This window comes from Drosophila serrata, unplaced genomic scaffold, assembly GCF_035046125.1.
Source record: "Drosophila serrata isolate PLE 108 unplaced genomic scaffold, ASM3504612v1 contig_184, whole genome shotgun sequence".
Taxonomy (NCBI): Eukaryota; Metazoa; Arthropoda; class Insecta; order Diptera; family Drosophilidae; genus Drosophila; species Drosophila serrata.
In genome coordinates this window covers 8,097,040-8,119,739 of record NW_028257082.1, presented here as the reverse complement: position 1 = coordinate 8,119,739, position 22,700 = coordinate 8,097,040, and the positions used below count along the sequence as shown (strand labels likewise).

Below are 22,700 nucleotides of genomic sequence, written 5' to 3'. Positions count from 1 at the left end.
CGATATAAGAAATGGACTAAAATAATGATCCCATCATATGAAAGGGTTAGGGAGCCAACTTGGACGTTTTAAACCAAAGTTTTATATTCGTATATATATATTTAAGCAGTGTCTGTATAATTAGTAAAACGATTACAAAATACAAATACAATGGAGTTGCTGCGTTAGGTTTTTGAAAAATGTGTTTAAAAATAGTTTCGTTTCTGCACGATGATTACGTAACGTATTCCATTTTTTTTCAACGCTTTCTCGATGAAATTCGTTCAGTCTTTGTTATTATTCAACAACTTTGTTAAAGTGTTTAAAATTGATTCATTGTTTTGTTTGCTTCGCCAATTCTATATGTGAAATATAATTTCAAGTTTAGTTGATTAAAGTTTTTGTTCGATTTAAAAAATAAACCCTCGTGTCTCGCTCGATTTTGGTTTGTATTAAAATATATATTATTATTCTTTATATAAGCTGTTTGGGTGTTAAGGTCTCCTCCGTAAACAACTACATTTGGTATATATCAAGAGCTCCGCCTCCTGCAAGGCAGGCCTCATCTGCGGAGACTTGGTGTTCTGTGTGCCTTCGTTTTTTAGTGTTGCCAGCTACTGAGCTACGTGGGGGTTAGACTATCTCTTTAGAGTACCATCCGCCGCACTCCGCAATCCATGCAGAACTTGGCGTGCTCAATGATGAACTTGGCGCCACACTCGTGACAGAATTTCGACATTTTCATACTCGAAGACATGGAGTTGTTGGACGTGTTACTCAGCAGAGAGTGTTGAGAAATTGTTGGTGTCATCGGTATGTTGTTGTTTACGGTGTAAGTTGGCTGGGATGGCTGATACTGCTGCTGCTGATAGTTGTAGTTGCTCGCCTGCTGTTGCTGCTGCTGCTGCTGCTGTATGGGCTGCTGTGAATTCTCCTCCGACCCACTGCTGTAGGACTCGGCACCTTCACCATTGCCATTGCTGCCACCACCTGCTGAGCCGCCATTGCCAAAGAGGCGCTGACGTGCCTTGAGTGTACCGTACTGGGTTTGTGCCTGCGTGGAAGCATCCGACGTAGTACTGGGCAACTTGGCGCTGGCCGTATGTGGACGCAAGAGTCCCTGGGAACGGTGCAAAGGGCCTCCAATAGGTTGGAGTTCACTTGAGCGCTGACGGGACAAGCTGTACGGAGAATTGCTGCTGCAATTAATAAATAAATTAAAAGAAAAATTATGAAGTCACATTTCAAGGAAACAATAGCTCACCTGCCGTATGCAGAATCCGAGCTCAGCTTAGAGCTGGCTCCGCGGCGGGAGGACTGCGACGATGACATGGGATATCCATCCAGGCTGCTAAGCTCATCCGAATCCGCCGATGGCGATGGTGTTAAAGGAGAGTTGGCCTTTACATGCTGCTGCTGCTGCTGCTGGTGCTGACCAGCTTCCTGATCTCTAAACTGTTGTTGCTGGTGCTCCTCCGATCGCCCACTATTTAACATCAACTGACGACGCACAGAAGCGCTGGCCTCCTCGCCCAGCTGCCGGAAATCGCTTTGCATCTGCTGCATCAGATTCTTGGCATTGTTCAGCTGTACGTTGGGCGCCAGTGTGGATGCATTCAAGGATTGGGCCAGCCTGTTGGTGTTAGCATTGCTGCCCAACTGACTAGCCCGATCCCCGGACTCATGGCCTGCGTCCTCCGTATCGCTGATCTTGCTAAACCTTGCGTGCTCCGGCTCGTTTCCGTTCTCTATGTGCAGCACATCGATGGGCGTCTGCGGATTGCCAACCATGTGTCGCAGTGACTCTGGCGAAATGGGCGAACGTCCTTGCGCATTGGCCTCGGTCTCAATGCTGATGAAGATTTCGCGCTTCTGCTGATCCTCGGCATCAGCCCGCCGCTCTATCTCTTGGAAGCGACTCTGCTTCTCCTCGTGGCTGCTGCTGGTCCTAGAGGCATTCGATTGCTGGCGCTGCAGGCGCTCCTCCGGCTGGCTCTGGCTGGTCATGTTCACATCGGACCTGTGGGTGGCGTGGGCGTAATTATCTTTGCTCTTGGACTGCTGGCTGTGTGGCTGTGGGTTGGTCTGTTGTGTGGCTGTCTGTGGCGTCGAAGTCGCTGCTTTCTGGAACGAGCGGTGTCTGCTCGTCGAGCGATTCAGAAGGAACTCCCGACAGTCCTTGAACAGCGGGAACTGCTCGTCGTCATTCTCGTTCTCGAATGAGGAGAGGAACTCCTCGAAGTCAAAGTCGTCGAAGGTGGGCATGGCGTTGTGCACCATGGGCATGACCAGCGGCAGGGGATTAGCTAGCAGTTGCTTCTGCTGCTGCTGCCAGCATTGCTCGTCGTACTCCATCGAAGATCGATTGGCCTCGTCGTCTGCCGAGCAGCCCGAAGAGGCGTCCGCATCCTCAGGCGAGGCATCATACAGAAATTGGTTGCGCCCGAGTCGCATCTTCCGCTTTAACAGGTTTCTGGCCTCGCCAGATTGCCTTCGTTCGTGGGTAATGGTTGATTGGGAGCTGCTCCTGCTCCTGCTCTGCGATAGCTGTTGCGGGGTGGAGCTGGCATCCGAGGATATACCGCTGTTCACATGAAGATTATCGCAGGCATTTATCAACTTCGGATCTATGTAGTCCCCGGCCACTGAGCCAGCTCCTGATACTGATCCCATTCCCGATCCCAATTCCCTTCTGGTGCCGAAGATGCTCTCCAGCTTGATGGGAGTGAGCGGCGAGGGCTGTTGACTGACCATCATAGATGGCTTGTTGCATATCGGCTCCAAACGCAGAGGTGTGGCTACGGGAGGGTAATGGTTCTCTTTAGCCAACGTTGGCGAAGGTGGCACCGCTCCCGTTGGGGTCAAAGGTGGCAACTGTGTAGGAGTACTTTGGCCCAAGCTCTTGGCCGAGTTCTGTTTGCTCAGCGTGTTGCTCTTGTCCTTCAGCTCCTTGCTGGTCAACTGGCTAGCGGTGGCCAGCTCCGCTGCCTTGGCATTCAGTTGCTCTAGCTCGTGTTCGTACTTCAGGAACACTGCCAACGAGTCCGTTTTGGCCACAGTGCGAGTGGGCTGAACGGAAGAGGCTGCGCTACTACCTTCGTTGGTTCCAGTAACTGGCAACTTAAGTGGTTGCTTGCGGTTGGAGGCACTCGTGTCGCGGCGGACAACACGCGGACTGTGGAAATCATTGCCGCAGGCAGCTCTCACAGGCATCTCGTCGTACTCTTCTGGCTTTAAGAAATTCGTGGAGATGGGACCCTCATCCGAGAGACCGCGCTGGATGGTAGGGCGGTAGTTGGTGGCGAACAGCGGACGACTGTTCAGAAGAGGAACGTTACGCCGCGGTCCGCGCAGGGACGAAGTGCGTCGGAAATTCGAGGTAGACGTCGACGTCTTCGAAGCAATCTGTACCGGCTTGCTGCTACCCGTCGAGGTCAACGATGTGGACATGGCGATACTAGGTGTGGCTGTCGCTGTGGGTGTCAGGATGGATTTGATGGTAGTCACCTCCTCCTCTGGCGGCGGCGTGCTAGGCGAGCAGAGCTCTTCAAGCTGGCGCTTGGCCGAGAGAAAGGGATCGTACTTGTCGCCGAGGCCGCTGTTTAAAAAGAATATAGCAATGAATATAATAAAGCTTAGGTAACCACCCATATGTGCTCTGTCTGGCTGTCGTCATAGTCTGGGGAGGATTAACTGGGATTAATAGACCTTTAGGTGGTTACAAACCTGCGCTTGGCTTTGGGACTCGACTTGATATATACGGTGCCATTCTCATCCTGCTCTACGATTAAACGGCGACTGATGTTGCTGTTCTGCTTCACCAAAGGAGGCAATCTTAGCACCTGCTCCTCCTCTACGTACTCCTCGTGCTCGTCGCTTTGGTTATCCTCTTGGTCGCGACTGCGACTTAAACTGGATGCGGGGCCTTCCTCTTCGTAGTCCAGGTCACTGTTATAATTATCCACGTCTTCTGCCTCCTGGGCGTACTCTGACCTATCATTTCCCATCTTCAAGCTTGGCAATACTGTGTGCTCCATAGATTTGTTAATAGCATCAAGACTCTGCTTCAATCCGGGCAAGGCCAAAGCTCGCTTGGGCTCAGAGTGGTTTATCATACGAACACCATGCCCCGATCTCTTTTGGGGTCTGCACACGGTGCGCATGGTGGTCGCCTCCAGCTTAATCTGGATCTCTGCCCGCGGAGAGTCAACGTCGTCGTCATCGGATCCAGAATAATTGGAACTGCGCTGCAAGGGCATCAAGCTGGAATCAAGACTTTGCAGTCCGAGGTTCGGACTCTCCCGGGTGCTAATGCGCCTGCGTGCCTGGCGCACCATTGAAGCTGATGTGGTAGAGCGCTCTTTGGTAGTGATTTCCTGCTCATCCAATTCCAAATTGCAGATGGGTGTGCCTCCTGAGCAGGCAGAGCGCAGCATGCGGGTTGGAGGGAGGTCGGTGATGGTGAATTAGGAAGGGTTTTTAATTAAGGTCTCTAATACCCTGGGGAACCATGTAAAATAAAGTCTAGAAGATGTGACCTCAAGAAAACTAAACTAACTAACTTTAGGGATAGTTCTTGATTGTCATTATTTGTTTGAAAATATTGCTTCTGTTTTTATCTGATTCTCCTGGCTTTGTTTCAGATTCAACTATCTGAGATATCTTAAGAGAATAGTTTAAAGATTCTTAATTTCATAAATACTATTTTTAGAAGAATTTCTACTTTGCCTCCTCGCTTCTATATTTTGTCTAGAACATCCTATCACTTGTGCTAGTCCACCTCGTCACCCTTGGCTACATTTATTCTATAATTCCTAAACATCTTTAAAAGTCCAGCCCAACATGGATGCACTGGCTGAGCTTAATGCTCTGCTGATCTTTTGAATACGCTTCGATGCGGCGCGCACTAATTAACGATCATGAAGTGGTTCCGGGTTCTTAGATCTTTAGTTAATTGGGAAACTGGATGCCACGGTCAGTGGAAGCACGTGCTCTGGCCCAATCCCCACCCATAAATGCAGTTCCATACCTTTGCGCTTGATCAAGCCGTTGAGCTCATCGAATGTCATTGTGACTTGGGGAAGACTTGATAGGTTAAGCTCCTTGTCGATTCCGTCGACTTCACCCCTCTTTATAACGGCCCGGCGGGTCTTGGACTTTGGCTGGAGCATTGGCGCGTCATTGCAGTCCAATGTGGCCAGCTTGAGGGAATTACGTTTGATCCGGTCCATGGTGTCATCGATTTCGCTGCAGGTATCAACCAACTGTTTGCGCTTGCTTAACCGGCGGCTGGAAGTAGACGTCCGCACACTGGACGCCGGCGAAGAGGCCACATCCTCATCGTTGGACATGTCCAGAGTAACCTGGTTCTGGGTGACCTTGGTGCCTGCCCTCCCACGGGTCTCCTTGGTCGGGGCAAGTGAAGTTCGTGCTTTGATTACTTTAACGCTGAGGAGCATTGAGGATGAGTGAAGATAGCTGGCTAGAGGACTAACTACAGTGTGTATTTGGATCTACGCGACGGTGGCTAGCAAATGATTACAAGTACTCCAAACAGGGGATTAGTCAACGACAACGACTAAGCAACGCCAGAAGAGCATCGGGGAGGTTAAAACTAACTATCTGCTATAGATCTATCTCTACGTCCATACTCACTTATCACTGTGCACGGACGACGTCATCGATAGCGACATCATGTTGGGCTTGGGCGCCGACATGTCTCCTGCTTCCAGCAGTTCCTCATGGTTTCCAGAGTACTTATCACGGGCAACGGATCTCTTAGTTCTGGCAAACATCGCAAAATATTGGTTACAAGCAAAACATAAAAACACGAAAAAGAGAAACAAAAAGGTGTACATATGAATGTGTGCGATCTGACAAGTGTCAACTGTGGCCAGGCTTACTTCAGATTGGGAGGCTTGTACTGCTTCCTGGCCTCCAAACGCTCCTTCGCCTTGCTCGTCTCCTGGCTGTTACTTGACTTCATGTTTGCCTGGATGGCCTTCTCCTTGCACCACTCCACGTGACGGTCGAATGCCTTGGGATTAAAGGTGCGCTCGCAATGAGGACACCGATCGCAGGCCGGAGCCTTGATGCGCTTGGCTTGGGAACGTTCACGCACCGATGTCGGCGGCGGAGCAACGGGTGCTGCAGGTGGCGTCTCGGTGGACGATGAGTTCGAGACTGTAGATGCCGCCTTGCGCAACGAAGCGCGAGCCGTGGTACGTGGGAAGCTCTGGGCCTGCAAGGGGGAAGTTGAGATTAGAAGAGATTCTGTTATATTGTTCCAAAATAACCATTTTCCAATGGCTTAATCGAATCAAACCTAAAACACACACTCACCTCTGCTGGAGTGGCAACCACCGGTGTGGTCACTGCAGCCGGCGAAACTGGAACTCCCACTGTGCGTTCAGCATTGGGAAGGCCAAAGTTCTTTGGCAACACATAGGTGGAGAGCGCTGTACCATCGCGGCGTTGGCGGGACGAGTCGAATACCTTGCGCTTCTTGGAGGTTTTCTCGCAGATGACGATGTGCTTGCGTAGAGCATCCAGGTTGAAAGTTCGGCTGCAACAGGGACATGGTGTCAGGTCGCCGCTGCTTTGGGGTGGAGCATGTTCCGGGAGTGGCGATCCAGTTGTAAGTGGTGGCGGCGGCGAGGGCAACGGATCCTCATCCGCACCCTGCATAGAGTCTTCCACAGCGGAATCCGTGGTGGCGGTGGTGGTCGCTGCGCGAGATGGATAGGGGAAAAATTGAGATTTTAATATCTGTTTTTGGGGTTTCAGTAAGACCTTCGACGAGCTTGTCGTGGAATGTTAGTGAAAAAGTAGAACAGACAGGAGCAGCAAACTGGGAGTCATTTTATTTTGGGTTAGTTCGACAAAGTGTTTAAAAATCAGCTCACAGATCACCCAGCTAGCTGGGAGCACAACGAATCCGAGTCACATCCAAAAGGGCTTGCCTTGGCATGGAGTCTAGACTCTAGAGGGAAAGTTCGTGCTCCAAGGAAAAGCCCTGTCACTTTCCCAGTGGAAATGGCTGGCGGCCAAGTGAAATGAAGTGCTCTGCATTTGCTGGCAGATTCATGGTCGATTGTCTTTTTTTTTCGGGCGACAAATTGTTTGCCTCCACTAATAAATTCCCCAAAATCGGAGACAATGGAGCAGCGGGTCCCAGCCCCAAAGTAATTTATTGCTATTATTACGGACCTTCTTGGCGATCAGCCTATAAATTGTTATTTATCTGCCGGCCGCGGAGTCTGATGAAATGTTGTTGTATCCAAATCGGGCAGCTGGTCCCCGCCAAAAACGCTTATTATTTTGTGCTCTGCATTTGGCCCGTGGGCGGGGATTGCCTCTCGAAGAGCAAATGTCGAGGCTCCATCATTTGGCAGGTGGTTCTCGGTGTCTTCCCACGGACGGCTTGGCACTTGATTCATTGATCTATTTTCTTATTGTTCACATTTTAATTGAGGTTAAGACAGATGAAGGAATTCACTTAAGTGCTGGACAACGTTCGTTTTTAAGGAATCGTTGTCAGTGTTTGGGAATTTTGTAACCAAGTTTATTGGTTAAATATGTTTTTAGAATTAAAAAAAGACAACCTTAAGTTAATCAGAAGTAAATTAGAAAGGTTTCCTTTTTAATTAGTACATTAAAAAAGGTTAAATAATAATCACAACATTTTATTTTAGCTGATCTCGACAACATGGCTCCTATTGGCCACATTTTCGTTATTCAATACTGCTCAAGCCGGATTTTGCCTATCGTTATCGAAAATGTGTATTATCCCGAAACGAAATGTGAAAAATCTTCAACTCTTCTGCAAAAGTGAGACATAATAATTAGAAGCAGAACATTGGCAGCATATGGAGAGCTGGAGGAATTATCAATGAAGTGAAGGCGGGCCACTAATCACAGAGACGAAGGAAATCCAATTATAATGCGGGGCCAGGCACCCGCGAATTGGCAGCTGGATGGCGATTACATCAATCAACCACACGCACAGGCAGAGAATCCGCAACATCTTGAGGGCGCTGCTGTCTCATTTCCATTTAAATCAATGCAAACCCGTGTTACGCATATTATTCAGACGAATGTTACATACAACGCGCTGGGAAGTGGGTGAGTTGAACTATCCACACATATCTTTTCAGTATCTGTAATCTGTCTTGTGCTAATGACGCTCTGAATATGTGATGTTTGTACATGCATTATGTAGGTATAGATGTATGTATGTGCATAATGCTACTAGAGATCTTTAAAAATAACAACAGCAGGGCCTCCACGTCCAATCGGATCGTTAGCAGATCTCCTCGCTGGGAAAGGGATCTTGAGATGGTCAAGAGTTTACTAGATCAAAAGTTGAAAGCCATTCAGGCGGGTGATGAATGCCACTTTGAATCTAGTATGAATATGATGTTCCTGCTTGCACAATACCAGCCCCAGCCCCTGGACCCGTATTTGGATTTTGTTAGTTTGTGGCGTCTAGTCTTTAGTTTTGTGGTCTTTGTTGCTTTCTAGCTGTTGTGTTTTGTTGGGCAAGCTCCATAAGCCACTTAAGTCTTCTGTGGGCCCATAAATGTGTGTGTGTGTGTGTGTTTCGATGTATGCAATATGGTAAAAGTGTAATACAAACAGTTTCCCCATTTCCCAGACGACGGGGTTTCAGGTTCTCGGCAACGCTCTGAACTTTCAACTCTTTGACACCTGAGTGCGGAACGGGCATTAAAATTAAAACCCAGGACTGGTCACCTCGTACTGGGAAAGCTTTGGCAACCAAACTTGTTTACACTTGGGCAAAATATCACCTAAATAAACAATGGGGTCCTAGGTTCTAAGAAAATTTCGAAATTAGCAGTAGTAATAAAAGATATATTGCATTATATAGAATCTATGATTTAAAATCATTGTGTAATCAACTAAAACAATGCGATTACTGCTAAATTATGTGAATATGAATGTACCGAATTGTCTTTAATGTGTATAATTATGATTTATAGAGAACACAAAAAGTATTGGTTTGATTTTATAAGCAAATTAACTTTTTTTCGAGAAGTTTTCTGTAAAATCAACATATTTATTTGGTTTTAGCTATTAGAATGTATGTTATTTTCGTTTCTCGCCATTAATCAAAGCTCCTCGATTTCAGTTTTATTCATACAAACCGAAGGTGACATCATTTGATAGCTTCAAACTGGGACTGATAAGCGAAAGGAGTCAGCAAAGAGGTCATCCCGAAGGCAGGCAGAGATTAAACAATGGGAACACACACAGACGCAGGAGTTGGCTTTCACCATACAGGTAAGTAGATCACTTAATAGATCAATTAGTTGTTAATTTACGTTTGAAAATTACTTGATTTATCTGCTGTTGTGCTTGTTACTGTTGGACTCGCATGCAAATGGTTAGTTTGATGGTTAGTGGCCACATCGATCTTATTGACAACGATTAAGACGCGTTGCATTGATTGATTTGTTAATGCTGCTGCCGTTGTTGCTGCACCAGTTACAATTGCATCTGCATTTATTGCTGTTGCTGCGCCCATTTCGGGGGGCGTGGCCGACTCACTTGACTTGGCATTAAGCAGCTGTTTCTTGTTGTTGTTGCCGCGTTTGAGGGAAAATGTGTTGCGAACGCGCGAAAATGTGGACAGCTGTTGCTGGTGTTGCTGTTGCTGCTGCGGAGATTGCTGATATTGCTGCTGCCGCTGCTGCTGCTGATGCGCCTCACTAAACTCCAGCGAGTTGAAAGAACTTTGCCGCGGTTGCTGCTCAAAAACGTTAATGCTGCCATTCCCATTTCCACAGCCATTGCCATTTCCATTTCCATGCTCATTTTCCTTTTCGTTTTGGCCCTGATCGTTGAAACTTAGCTGCGGTTTTTCACCGGCCAGCAGATCGTTTAATTGCTGGTACTCCTCGTAGATGCCCCGGCTATGCCGCTTGTTGATTTTCGCCAAAGGCTGCTGCGGCTTCTGCGATTTGGATTTGAAAATCTTATTCCACATTTTCTTGCTCATCTTGAGGCCTTCTATCCCTGCTTCGTTTTCGGTCTTATTCACTTATTTTTAAATGCATTTCAGGCACACACCGCGCACACCAACTCGCTTTCGGTTGAACTTCACGCGCCGGCTTCTCGTGCTCAACTGAGTAACAGTCGCTAGCAACATTCGAGACAAAGCTCTATCTCTAGCCGCAACGGCAACATGTTGCCTGCCCGTGCGCATTTTGCATGGAATTAAAAATAGTTGCACTCCAGTTTTGGCCTGGGTGTGGGTGTTGCTGTTGCTGTTGCTCTTGCTATAGCCATCAACAAAGGCCACGATTCTTTTCCGACTCCCTCGCTCTCAACGGATTTTAGTTGTCGGCACACAGAACAAAAAATGTGAGCGATTTTAAATAGTTTTCGGGGTGTCGGAGTTTTGTATAAGCATTTCTTAATGAGGTTTAATACTAATTAGCTAGATATGGATTTTAAAGATGTTAATTTGTATTTGTTATGGGTTGTTTCTTAGAGTCAGGGAAAAAGGGTTTGAATTTTAGCTATTAAAACACAAACATCTGATCAAAGACATAGATTGGGATATGTATTTCAAAGGATATTCAGGCCTTTTTATTAGTATCTTTAACAGATCTTTCTCACTTGAATGTCGATGAGAAAATCATTTAGATACTTTTTCTTTCCGTGTGCTGGTGGCTTTCTCTTTGCCTGTCTTTACGGCTGATTTATTTAAAGCCGCCGCCGTTGCCGTCGCCATTGCCACTGCTTTCGACGTCAAATGTTGCTGAACCCTTGGCTGCTTAGACATCATTCATTCACCGCTCTCCTCTGGCAGAATGACGACTCCCGAATTCCCCTTTTCTAAATTGAAACATCAGCCGGTTGAAATCTTTGTTGCGGGCCATCAGTCAGTCAATCAGATGAGTTAAGCAGCGACTTCAAAGAGCGCTCATTTCCTGGCTAATGGGGAATCGGGACCACGACCACGACTGGGTGTAGTCAGCAGCCCCCACACACATGTGCAATTATGTCCACTTTTGGTGCATGAAAAAACATTCACTACCCGCTCTTGTTGCATAAGTGTGCCAAAAAAGGTGGACGCAGTTGGAGTTGGTTCAGCAGCAGGAGCAGTACCGATCGGCAACATTTGCGCGACCTTAGCAACATTCAGAGTGTTGCAGGCGCTTCACATAAATAAACAACTGGCCGCTGAGTTGGAGACACAATCGCTCGAGTTTTAATATGAATCGGGGAATCACAGCTAAGTAACTGAGTTGGAAAATTAGACAGGGAAGATTTGCTTGAAAAAGTTGGGTATACGACCAAGAAAGTGGGAAAAGAACTCAAGAAGATTTAAAGATTCCAAGACGTGTTTTGTTATCCCTGTATGTAGCTATATTTTTAAATCAAATTATCAATTCTTTATAGTTATTTTATGTATGTATAAGCTTTAGAACCTATATATATCAAAGTCTCTCATAAAGATATTAAGTCAAAAGTAATTTTTAAAATTCGAAATAATCGTTACCATTTAATCTATGATATCAAAATGGGGTTTTAAACTTTGAATAATTAATTGCTAATCTAATCTATTAAATATCTCTATTTCTATTTCAATAATTTATGCTAGACTATGTTTTTGTGCTTAACCCCATGACAGCCTGCTTAAGGTGATCTATCCATGGCAGTGCATTCCATATTCGTCTTTCGCCTACGTCAGCTTTGCCTTATTCGTCGTCATCGTCGTCGTCGCCATCAGTCTCCTCTTCCACATCGCGTTTCGTTTCTGTTTTTAATTGAAATGCGAATGCACTTTTGAGCATCTCGGGCCGGCACAAACGATCCCCATTTGTTGACGCTGTAAATCATGGTATATATTGCAGCATCCGTTCCGAGATCCAAGTCAGATGTGTGACGTCAGAGGGAACCGTGGAGCACTTTGCTTATGCAAGTCTCCTTGCCATAAGGCCAAAAACTTTGATATTTGCACGTGCCAAAAGCAAAGTAGAGAGTCATGAACTTGAGTCAACGTCGCTGCCTGCCTGCCCATTCCCTAGTTTTGATATTTATATCTTATTTATCGAACCAACAACGCTTCCTTCCTCAAGGGTGAGGAGGAAGAGGCGGAGATGTGGGAGTGGGTGGCGGTGTTTCTTTTTTGGGGGTGCAGGCGGCATCGTTTGTGGTCGCCCACGCGTCGCGACTTTGAGTCTTGGATAATCTCTTATAATTGTCACGCTTTGAGAGCGCCAAACAAAAATAGAAAAATCTGTTGCAGTTGCATATGGATGATATTGTAGATCTGCTGCATATATCTCGCTCTGGCGATTTTCACTTTTCCGATTTTCACGGTGCCTGCCCTCAGGAAGTGGTTACATACATATAAAAGGGGCGCGTGCGTATTAATAGCCTAAGTTCTAGATGATGTGTAGATGGCATTTTGGGGGCAAGGCGGCGACACGACCGAAAAACTATATATTCATAAAATAGAACTAAAAAATTAATGTTTCCTTTGCACTGTAAGAAAGTGGGGATAATGAGGATAAAGTTTATTGCTGAAAGGTAGTGAAAATCAAATTGAGCTTGAAAGGAGTAGGGAAAATCATTGTTATATGATATTCTGTTGGAAATTCTCGAATTTAAATGTAGAATTATATTTGATATACATGCTATCAACTCCCTTCAGCTCCCAAGTCCCCTCTCTGATATCTAGAAGATCTATTAGATCTATAAATATTATGCTAGTGCACTCTTGGCGACATTTCAGTGGCCCCTTTAGGAGAAGTACCTTCACACCTGGCCCCTCTCATTTAGAGCCAACTTCCCTTGCCCTCTAAAGCACACACACTCACACACACTTGGTGTATCAACAACAACATAAGGCCGTCGTATTTTCCACTAATTAAGTTCTATTTCCTTCGCTCGACTTCCTCCTTCCCTGTCCCCCGATCATCTATCTAATGAAACCATTTCAGTTCATTGGCGCTCCCGACAAAACAAATTTCGATGGATGTTTTTTGTTTTTTGTTTTGTTTGCTTCCATCGAACGCATTTTGCAGATTGCACAATTTTCTTTCAGTTTTCATTTTGAGTTTCTTTTTTTTGTATTTTTCTCGGCATTTTTTTGTGTGTTTCTGTCTTCGGTTCTGTTTGTAACTGAATGAGTTCGATGTTGTTGCAACAAATTGAAGTTGATTTGTGTGCTGATTGCTTTTTAGAAAGTGTGAAAAAATCCAATACGATTTTCAGTGTTTGTTTCAATCTTTTGTTTTGCATTTTTTATTATGTGTGTTGTTTTTTTTTGTTTCTCTTTTAAGGGAGTGTGAGTAGAATTAGGCCGTTAATTGAGGTAGGTAATTTTCAATTGGATTTGGAGCACAAATCGATCGATCGATGGGCGAAGCCAAACGATTAGCGATTCAATTTGTGAGGAGATTAAACCATTAAATGTTTAAGGTGTTATTTTATTTGAATTAATTTGCTTTAATGTTAATTGTCGGAATGTATTTTAACAGTAGATTTATAATTACACTCTTCACAGCTTTATGCTACAGATAAACAAAGTTTTTGATTTGATTTTAATGAGTTTAGATTTGAAATAAATTGCTGAATAGCCGTACTTGGCATTTGAAAACACGTAATAATTTAAAAAAGCATTAAATATATAATTTACTTATAATTTAATAGTACTATTACTCATAAAATTAAAAAAACAAAAAAGTAGTAGGTCGATTTCAGCACGGCAACATTGGTAGCTGCTTATTGGCAAAGCTTTTTGTGGGTAGCTTTCCGCATTTGGCGGCATTTTTTCAGCTTTTTGTTTATTTTCAAAGCTTGTTATTTAGCAAATAATGTTCGACCATAAATCTTGATTTCAATTGGACATTTAATTGCGAAACTGCAATTCATCAATGACAAATTTGTCGATCGGAGAGAACTCATCCCTAACACAAAGAGACAGAGTCTCCCTCTGACTTGCAAAATATATTGAAAACGGGTTTGTCAAAGCCAAAAACTGGTTGGGATTTTTGAGTTTGTTGGAATTCATTCTATGTTTATTGCTGTAGTATAAAAACTTGTAAACAAGCGTCGGCACTAAATGTGGTTCAATGTCAAGGAAATCCAACGGATTAGCCGCGAGAGGGAAGTCAGCTTCGAGTGGGCCGAGGGAAGTGGGTCAAAAGCCGCCACATGGCGATCGTTTAAGCCATATCTATGCACACTTGGCCGGGTGACAATGGAATAGTTTTTCTATACTTATTTATTAGCATTATCGGGTCGGGTGGGGGGACTTGTTAAAACTGGCACGCAAAACTGCCGGCCAGACGTGACTGACATGGCTAAAAGCAGGGGCAGTGGTATCGAAATCCGCGACGCCCGATTTCTGTCAAGCCGTTGGCATATTTATCTCCCCTATAAATATGGGATATAAGCGCGACTTAAGCCTTTTGTTTCTGTCACATCTCTAATTGAATTATTCTCGATTGCTGCGCAGAAATAAAGAAACATTACTCGTTTTGGGCTTGTCTTTAATTTAATTAAAACTTGTGTATTTTCAGTCGTTTTTTGGGTTCTTTTGCCGTTTACTGAAAATGGAAATTGACATAGATATGTCAGTTGCTTGGCTTCGTTTTTGTATTATTTGTATTTTTTGTGAATTTTAGTTGTTGAAATGCCTTCCACGTTTTCAGTATTTGATTTGCTTGAAAGCTTTTTGTGCGTTTTGCTTCTGTTTTTTTTTTTACGATTTTTTGCAATACATTCTATATATATTATTTGCAATAATGACTGATGTCATCTTTGACTGATAGAAAGCTGGGGTTTTGATATATACAAGCTTGGTATTGTTTTCTTCTTTTATTGAGCAGAACCCGTAACTTGTTTAGTTTTTAGTTTTTATTGGAACTTTAAAGTGTCTGTCATATCCGTTCATTTTAAAATGGCCATAAAATGTTTTACGATTCTATGAAGTTTTAAAATGTATTTGAAATGTATATTTTAGGTTTTCTAAACAATTTAAAGTATTCTTTATTGACATTTTCTATATCCGGTGCTTAATTCCCTTACATATTTTCTGGTATTTTTATTCTCAACTCAATACACCATCAATATCGTGTTTACTTGGTCATAAAGTGACTTCATGGCTTATTGAATTCATTATAAATTCAAATTCCCCTCGCTGCTCCTCAAGTTGTGGTGGTTTATTGGCTTTAAGTGGTTTCCTAAACACTTCCTCCAACACAGCTGGAGTTTCTGTGCCTGGGGCTGCATGCCAAGTGTTTTTATTTATTTTTTGTTAGGAGAGAGATTTTGTGCGCCTGCGCGGAAGTCAGCTTGAATATTTGAGTATTTCCAATTAGCCGCACTTTGTATGCATTTTTTCCCCGCTCAAAACTAAAGATTGAACGATAAGCACTTAACTGTGGGTTTTGTTTACAGTTTTAAGCACATTTAATGGGCTTTAGGTTAAAGTTTAATTGATAGAAAAACTAAAGTTTGTTGATGCAATGGATATAGGTTTAATTGATACTTTAGATTAGAGATCAAATGATAGCATGTTGAAGTCTATAGTATAGACTATATACTACATTAGACTAAAAAGTCTTGATTAAAATATGACTAAAACAAAGCAAAAGCATGCCGATGACTTTACTAAAAGATCGTTAGTAATGGCTTAATATAAGGTAAGTAAAAGTAGATGTATACTAGCTGTATACTAAAAGATAGTTAGGAGTATATTAAAAAACTCAAAACAAAATAAGTTAAAGATACATTCTGCAGCCTCTATTAAACGAAACTTGGAAAAGTCTCAAGGAACACTCAACGATAGTATACCTAAAATGCAATTCAAAGCTTTCTTGGATAGTTTGTTAATAGTTACAAGTGGCTTAAGGAAATGTAAAATGATAAAATACACTTTTAATAATTTTCTGTCTATAAAATGAATTTTTCTTGCCTTAACTTGATGACTTACCAAAATCAAAGTGATACATTGTGGGCATCTCACGAGGTGTTGTGGTGCGCGTTATTGAATTGTGATGCAGCATCGGAGTGTGCGGCGGTGTGGCTATGAAGATCGGCTCCAGTGGCCTACGGCTCTGCTCCGAAGTAGCCATATTAACTTCACATGGACAGCAACAGTCACTGGCGAAATTTATGCAACGAACTTGCCTTTAATTTTGACTATCGGTCGGTCGGACGTCTTCCGTAATGTAAGAAACGCGAGCGCGTCTTTAGTCGCCGGCGTTTAAAATCGCGCCAAACTTATTTTTTTGCTTCACATGCAAGTTTTTTCCTCACTTTTCTCCGGTTTTTTGTTTGTTTGTTGGTGTGTTTGCTTTACTTAATATTCATTAACGATTTTGCCGCATTGCTAATTAATCATATTTCGTTTTCACTGCACTTTCAAAAAATAATAGAAAAAGGCTTTGGAAATAATTTTGCCTAATGTTTCTTTTGTTGTTTTCACAATATATTTTTTTTTTTACATGCACGCTATTTTCGGTTTTGGTTTTTTGTTGGTGTTTCTTATGATTGGTTCACATTTGAAATTCGCTTTGTTGGCTCGCAGGTTTTCAGCCAAAAGCTTATGGAAATATGTGTAGCTGGCATATAATTTTGGGTCTGCAATTGTGCTGTTGGATATCCGAGAGTTGCAATTGGTGTTTCCACTTCCCTTGCACCGCCTCCTATCCCTAGTTCGTTGTCGTTTTTTTGTATCTGTATCTGCAAAAAGGTCAGAGCGTGAGATGTGAATTTAGAGCCAGTGTGGATGAGCTTATTTGTAACCTGAAACACATGTATATACTAGCACTTCTTCTACAAGTAGCCTCTTGTGGCGCACAAACAAATGACATGTCCAAATAGCAAACAAACATTCACAATTCAGGCTAAGCGCATATTAGCTAATTTGCAAAAAAGCCAACGACTGCAGGAGAGCGTGTATCTGACGAATACGCAAAGCAGAGAATATGATGAAATCGTCTAAACTTAGATTGCCAATTCGCTTGGGGCTTGGCTCACGCAATCGCATAAACAAAATCAAAGGGGGTTCCAGAAAAACAGGTGAGAGTAAGGGCTATTGAAATGGATTTCCTAATAAGCCAATTAATTACCGTTGCCACATAAAAGAAAAAAGTTAACTTTCGTTTCGATGTCTCCCGGCGAGCTGTGGGACAGCTCAAACGCGACTGAAACCGCGAGAACCGTACAATTTTCGCAGCCTCTCTTAATTGCAAAATGAAAGTGAACATTAAAAGCAATTGAAGATCTTTTGTGTGTGCGAATCATAGCCTCCACATAAAAATCTTTGAGAGAGCAAACTTTTTATTCGCACAACAATTATGTGTGTGAGAGACCGAGAGGGAGAGTCAGCAAATCAAATTATATAGTACTTTATTCGGTGCTCGTAATGACCCTACATTATAGACTGGCCACAATCAATGAGTTGGAAACTGTATACACATTAGAACTAGCCAAGGCCAAGACCATTATAATAGCCAACTCATTAACAATCTAATAGTCATTATAATACGATATATTTCCAGCCCACACTTGACCAACAGAACAATGTTCTGGGGTCTCTGAAGATGTCTCTATAGAGAGATAAGCTAATCTTGAGACGTTTGCTTGTCAATATCTATGTTAGGAATCTATAAATCTTTAGTGACACCACAATGTTAAATAGAACAAGTTTGTCGATGAATGTATTATGGTAATTGTTGGGTTCACTTGAAGCGATAAACTCGTTTCGATTTTTACATGTGCACTCTGAGTTAATTTATGCCTCTCCGCTCCGCTCCTCCCGCACTGGAACCCAAACCAATTTACCAGTTTTCGACAGGCTCTACGCATAGATAAGACCTCTGAAAATTTATGTAAGATTATTGTGCATAATTCGAGTTGAAAGGCTCGCCGCTCCCTCTCAGATTCGATATTCTGTTATGCATATGAAGTGACTTGTGGAACAGTCATATCAACCATATTGGGATAGGGCAGCTGAAGCTTGAGGTACGTGCTCTGAATCTCCGCTCCGGAAAATCAAGTGAGTAATGGTTGTTGGGATTTTTGTTATTGGGGTTCCGTGCTGGCGCATATGATGAGAGCGGTTTTGGGGAGGCATTATACTATAAGTTCCGAAAAACCACAGGCTCTTCTTTCAAACTGGTTTCCATATAAAGGTAATTTATTTATTTATTAATATCTCAGCGTTATTTTCTCGTAGCATCATCATCGCCATCATCGTCGTCGCCGTCTTCATCATCATTTTTCGCCACCCACTCGAGTCATTCCACGACGTTGACGAACTTTATCTTGATCTTACTTCATATAAATCTTAATATGCAGCTCCCACGCTTAAGATTCAAGCTTAAAGCTTGCATATTTTGGCTTAAAATGTTGACAAACTGATTGGGAGTTTCTTGAACTATAACCTGAAGATAATATAGCACACATGTGTGACAGACTTTTGCCTAAACTAAGTAGAACGAGAGCATTGAACCAGCTGCTGGGTAAAATGTAAACAAAAGCTGTGTCTCGGGTTACCAGCTTGGAATTTGTCCAAAGCATTGACAGCTGTCGCGAGCCGCCTCCAAGCCTAAAAGTCGCCCCGTCTCGGGTGTACACAACAAGTGCAGCAGCATTCATTGCTCTGTCGTTCCATTTGGACAAGCTCACCTTCAGAAACGTCTGTGACAGACGACGCACATACTGTGAGTATGTACTCCGCATCACTTTCGATTTGGCACAGTAACGGATACGATGGCCCAGAATAAGAGGGATTATCTGGTTGCAGTTGAAGGTCATGTGTAGTTCCCCCCAACTGGCTGCCAGAAAGGTGTCAGTTTACACAGAGCTCGAGCTCTGGGTTTGGTCTTATCGAACATGTGTTTCGTTTACGTTTCAGTTGGTTTCTCGTTTTTTTTTATCAGTACTTGTTTGAAAAGGGCAATTGCACAAGAGATAATGCTCTTATTTTATGGGTAAACAGAGGCTTACACTATGATTCCAGTTTATATATTATAGAATTCTTGTCGATTCTTTTAAAAACTCAATTCAATATCGTCTGTCAGTTCTCAGTTCTCTTAACTTATAACCAATCCACTGACTAGAGTAAATAAAGATATACCAATACTTTATGTGGTTTTCCTATTACACCTCTATTTGCATAGCATTGGCATTAGAAATATCAATGGATAATTGAGCTAATCGATCGACATGAGCATTTGCCTTTCAGTGGAATCAATTAATGCTGTTTTTCTCTGCAGCTGCATTGTCGGGCAATTTGTCAGCAGCACAAGCTAACAAGTTGAGTTATCCGAGTGTAACCTAATGGGGGGGAAAAAGGTGAGACACCTCCGAAACCGAAACCGCACAATTAGCGAACAAGTTCCACTCAAATTACCAGAAATCGATTAACCGCAGATGATCATCGGTGGGCCATAATTAATGCATAAACCTTGCCAATTTTTAAGCTTTCGCTGGGGTCAGAGAAGAAAGCCAGAGCCAGAGTCGTAGTCAAGTTTTTGTGCTCTGTTAGCCCCACTCGGTGCTGATGTCATTTGGCAATCATCTCGAGCTTGGTTGGTGAGTCTGTTTAGAAGCAGTCGTCAACAGTCGAGTCGTCACTCCACTCGAAGGTTACCCAGAATCTCGAAACAAAACGAGACGCTTATTTCTCTAGAGAGAGGCGTGTTTGGATCTCAATTTCAAATTAGATTCGAGAACGAACGAGGGACTTTGTCAATAATAAACTCGCCTGTAAAGCACTCGAGTTTGATGTTAATTGCTGGGCACTTACACATCAGCTTTGAATCTCTACGAGTATGTGCTGTTTATGCAAATCTTTTGCCATAGCTGAAAAAGCAAATGCGAAAGCATTTTCCAGCTGCCTCCTGTGATTGCCGTTTATTGGGCTTTTTGGAGCGTTGCAAATATGCATGGCAAATAGCTTACCAACTGTGAAATACGACTCGTAAGTTTGCGTTTTGTTTTTAAGCTTTTTTTTCCGAAATATAAATTAAACGGAGAACGGCAAGTGAAGGGAAAATTGATTAGTTAATTATGAGGGAAAAACTGCAACTCAAAAGGAGAAGCAATTTATATTGATTTTTTATTCATTTCCACGGACTATTCTTTATGTTTGATAAGGGATTTCCTCTTTAATTAAAGTAAATTTGTGATTAGCTTCAACTAACACCTCATTACTTTCAAATTTATGACTTGTTTCTTGTTGATCTTGGGCGAGTATTCCATACTCCATGCTCATTTTCGTTGCCAAACTGCGTCGCGAAATTCCAAAAACGATAATTAACAGTCAACTTAACGAACTCAAACCAAACAGTAAACATTTGCCAGAGCCACCGCCCCCACAGTGAAGCCTCCCGTGTGGTATCCAAACCCACTCCCACTGGAAAAATCAGTTACTTAGCCTCGATCTGCAATTAGCACACAAATGGCACACAAAGAGGGAAAAGCAGAGGGGGCAGAGGCCAGCCATGAAAATGGGAAATACCAGGGAAATAACCCTCGTTTTGGGGTTTATCGATTAAACACAGAAAGGAGCAGCGAAAGTTCTAGGGAAACATGGGCTATAAATGGTAACATGACGCCAGACATTAAAGCCGCACCCAGCTGGCCACTCGCCGGGCTCTGTCCCTATGGACAGGGGGTTGCCTGGGCTAAGCACACTATTCTTGTTGTTGTTTGGAAACAAACTCTCCGGACGGAGTGGTGGACTTGTTGTGACCGGCTAGCAGGGCAGGTTGCCATGGCAAAAAGTGCACACAATTGGCCCATGGATTGGGATCCAAGCTGGGTGTGCTGCTCCACCTTGCATGCCAACTTTTGACCAGACAAAAGGAAGGAACTCTTTCAACAAAAATCAAGCCAAATCAAAAATAACTGTGGGCGAAAAAAAAAGTGGAGCAAGACCCAGAGATAAATATGCGCACAGTGATATCTTATCTGTTAGATAAAAAACATAATAGTAGGCAAAAAAACAAAAAAATCGAAAAAGAAACGCTCGAACCTTATCTTGGGCTAGCGGAATATCAAGATGTAAACATAATATGAGCCTTGGATATATGGCCTGGTCAGTGGGGATACCAATACGACTGCTAAGTAAATATTTATTCTTCTATATATATTTGGCGCATTCGTTTGATAACTTGATTTCAATAGTATTTACTCAACTTTATAGCTTTATATAAAACTAAAATAAGTCTGTCTAGAGCAGGAGTTAGATAAAACTTGAATATATAATGAGTTGGAAAGAATTATGACAATAGAATGGATTAATTAAGAAGCCTTGAATTAGAATATTAAGGTGGGGTGCCTAATTAGAAAATCAATAAGCTATATATCACATTTAATGTGCTGCCAGGGAATTATAATTATTAATAATAATTACAAAGATTATTAGACCTCACCCCACTCTGGGGTGATATAGTTTACAAACACTACGATCTCTAGTTCAAAAGTCACTTTTCTGTTTACTTTCCCAGTTCTGTTTACTTTCTTATAACTAGGGTTTTTAGTTATTTACTCTTCCAGGTATGAATTCTGAGCTCCTCGCTGGTGTTTACCTTATCGACATGACTGAGAGAGACCTGCTAATGAACAGTTCGTGATGATGATGATGATGATGATGATGATGATGTTGTCGCTGAGTGGTGACTTAATAATTGGCTATTAATATGCCAATTTAACTTATCGCTTTTAAAGCAACAAATTCCATTTGCCCGAGAATCGAGTTACTGTTTTCACCTGTATTTTGTTTGCTGTTTTATAAAATTACCTTGAAGTGCGCTCCTTTCGGATCGAGTGGCGGCTAAGTAATTGAAATTCCGCAAGGTGTGCACTCAATGGGAATTGCTACTACAGCCACAAACTGTCGATGGATTACTGCACTTCATCATATCATTCATATCATATCATAATCACAAAAGCACAGGTATTCACGGGGGGAGAACGGAAATGGTGGATTAACCTTTTATCACCGCAGAAAAAGGTGCATGTTAAATTCTGTTATTTATGCAACTTTTGTTGTTGTTGTTGTAGAAAGAAATCAGGTTTTCTTCCCAATATTTTTATATATATTTTGAGTTTTGTTTTATTTTTATGGTAACTTCTCACACCCGCGACAACAAGGCGGCAGCAGCGGCGATTCAACGTCTCGGCGGTTCGGCGAGCGCGTAGCGAATGAGCCGCCGACTTGGGACGCCGCTCCACAGTCGTCGCGGTGCTGCTCCCGCCTTCGCTCAGCGGTGCGTCGGTGGCGACTGCGCCGTTAGCGTTACACAGAAGAAAATGTGATATATTTATATAATTTATTTAATTTTTGTTTTGTCGTTTAAAAAGCTTCTTACCCTGCAGGGCGCAGGGTATTCAGAAGGATGTAACGATGTAAAGGAGTCATTGACCCTATAAATCATATATGTATATTCTTGATTAGCACCAAAAGACGAATTTTTGTTTAAATTTTTATTTAAATTTTATAAAAACTAGCACAGGGATGCTTTCCGAATTAAATGTAATGCATTTTGGCTTAGTTATGATCTATTTCAAGTTGGACTTCCTGTGTCAACTGGCTTCCGAAAGTTAGCTTTCTTAAACATTCTTGTTATATTGTTGTATTGATATTTAAAATAATACTGCATTGGAATATTCTTATTGGATATACCAGAATGGAGTTTAGCTTTTCAAATTAGCAAGAAGGA

General features: G+C 42.8%; 1 protein-coding gene across 13 annotated transcripts; it reads right to left on the bottom strand.

Annotated features, from left to right (window-relative positions):
• Positions 1–79: 79 nt before the first annotated feature.
• Positions 80–22,233, bottom strand: LOC110182198 (uncharacterized). 13 transcript variants are annotated; one of them, XM_086828809.1, is made up of 8 exons: positions 9,337–12,317; positions 6,322–6,707; positions 5,883–6,220; positions 5,635–5,763; positions 5,009–5,427; positions 3,706–4,393; positions 1,244–1,999; positions 80–1,178 (listed from the first exon to the last, which is right to left on the bottom strand). In XM_086828809.1, exons 1-8 carry the CDS (start codon positions 9,998–10,000, stop codon positions 626–628), a joined length of 3,933 nt encoding a protein of 1,310 aa, XP_086684935.1. In that variant the 5' UTR covers positions 10,001–12,317; the 3' UTR covers positions 80–625. The 13 variants fall into 13 exon arrangements, with proteins under 13 accessions (XP_086684935.1, XP_086684936.1, XP_020805874.2 ...); XM_086828810.1 differs by having other exon boundaries at positions 80–1,175; XM_020950215.2 differs by having other exon boundaries at positions 1,244–3,613; positions 9,550–12,317.
• Between the last annotated feature and the right edge of the window lie 467 nt (positions 22,234–22,700).

Coding starts and splice junctions, on each gene's coding strand:
- LOC110182198 (XM_020950215.2), bottom strand. CDS start 10,000: ATGAGCAAGAAAATGTGGAATAAGATTTTCAAATCCAAATCGCAGAAG. Junction 6,221..6,321: donor TGGTTGCCACTCCAGCAGAG/GTGAGTGTGTGT, acceptor TCCCCCTTGCAG/GCCCAGAGCTTCCCACGTAC. Junction 5,764..5,882: donor TACAAGCCTCCCAATCTGAA/GTAAGCCTGGCC, acceptor GATGTTTGCCAG/AACTAAGAGATCCGTTGCCC.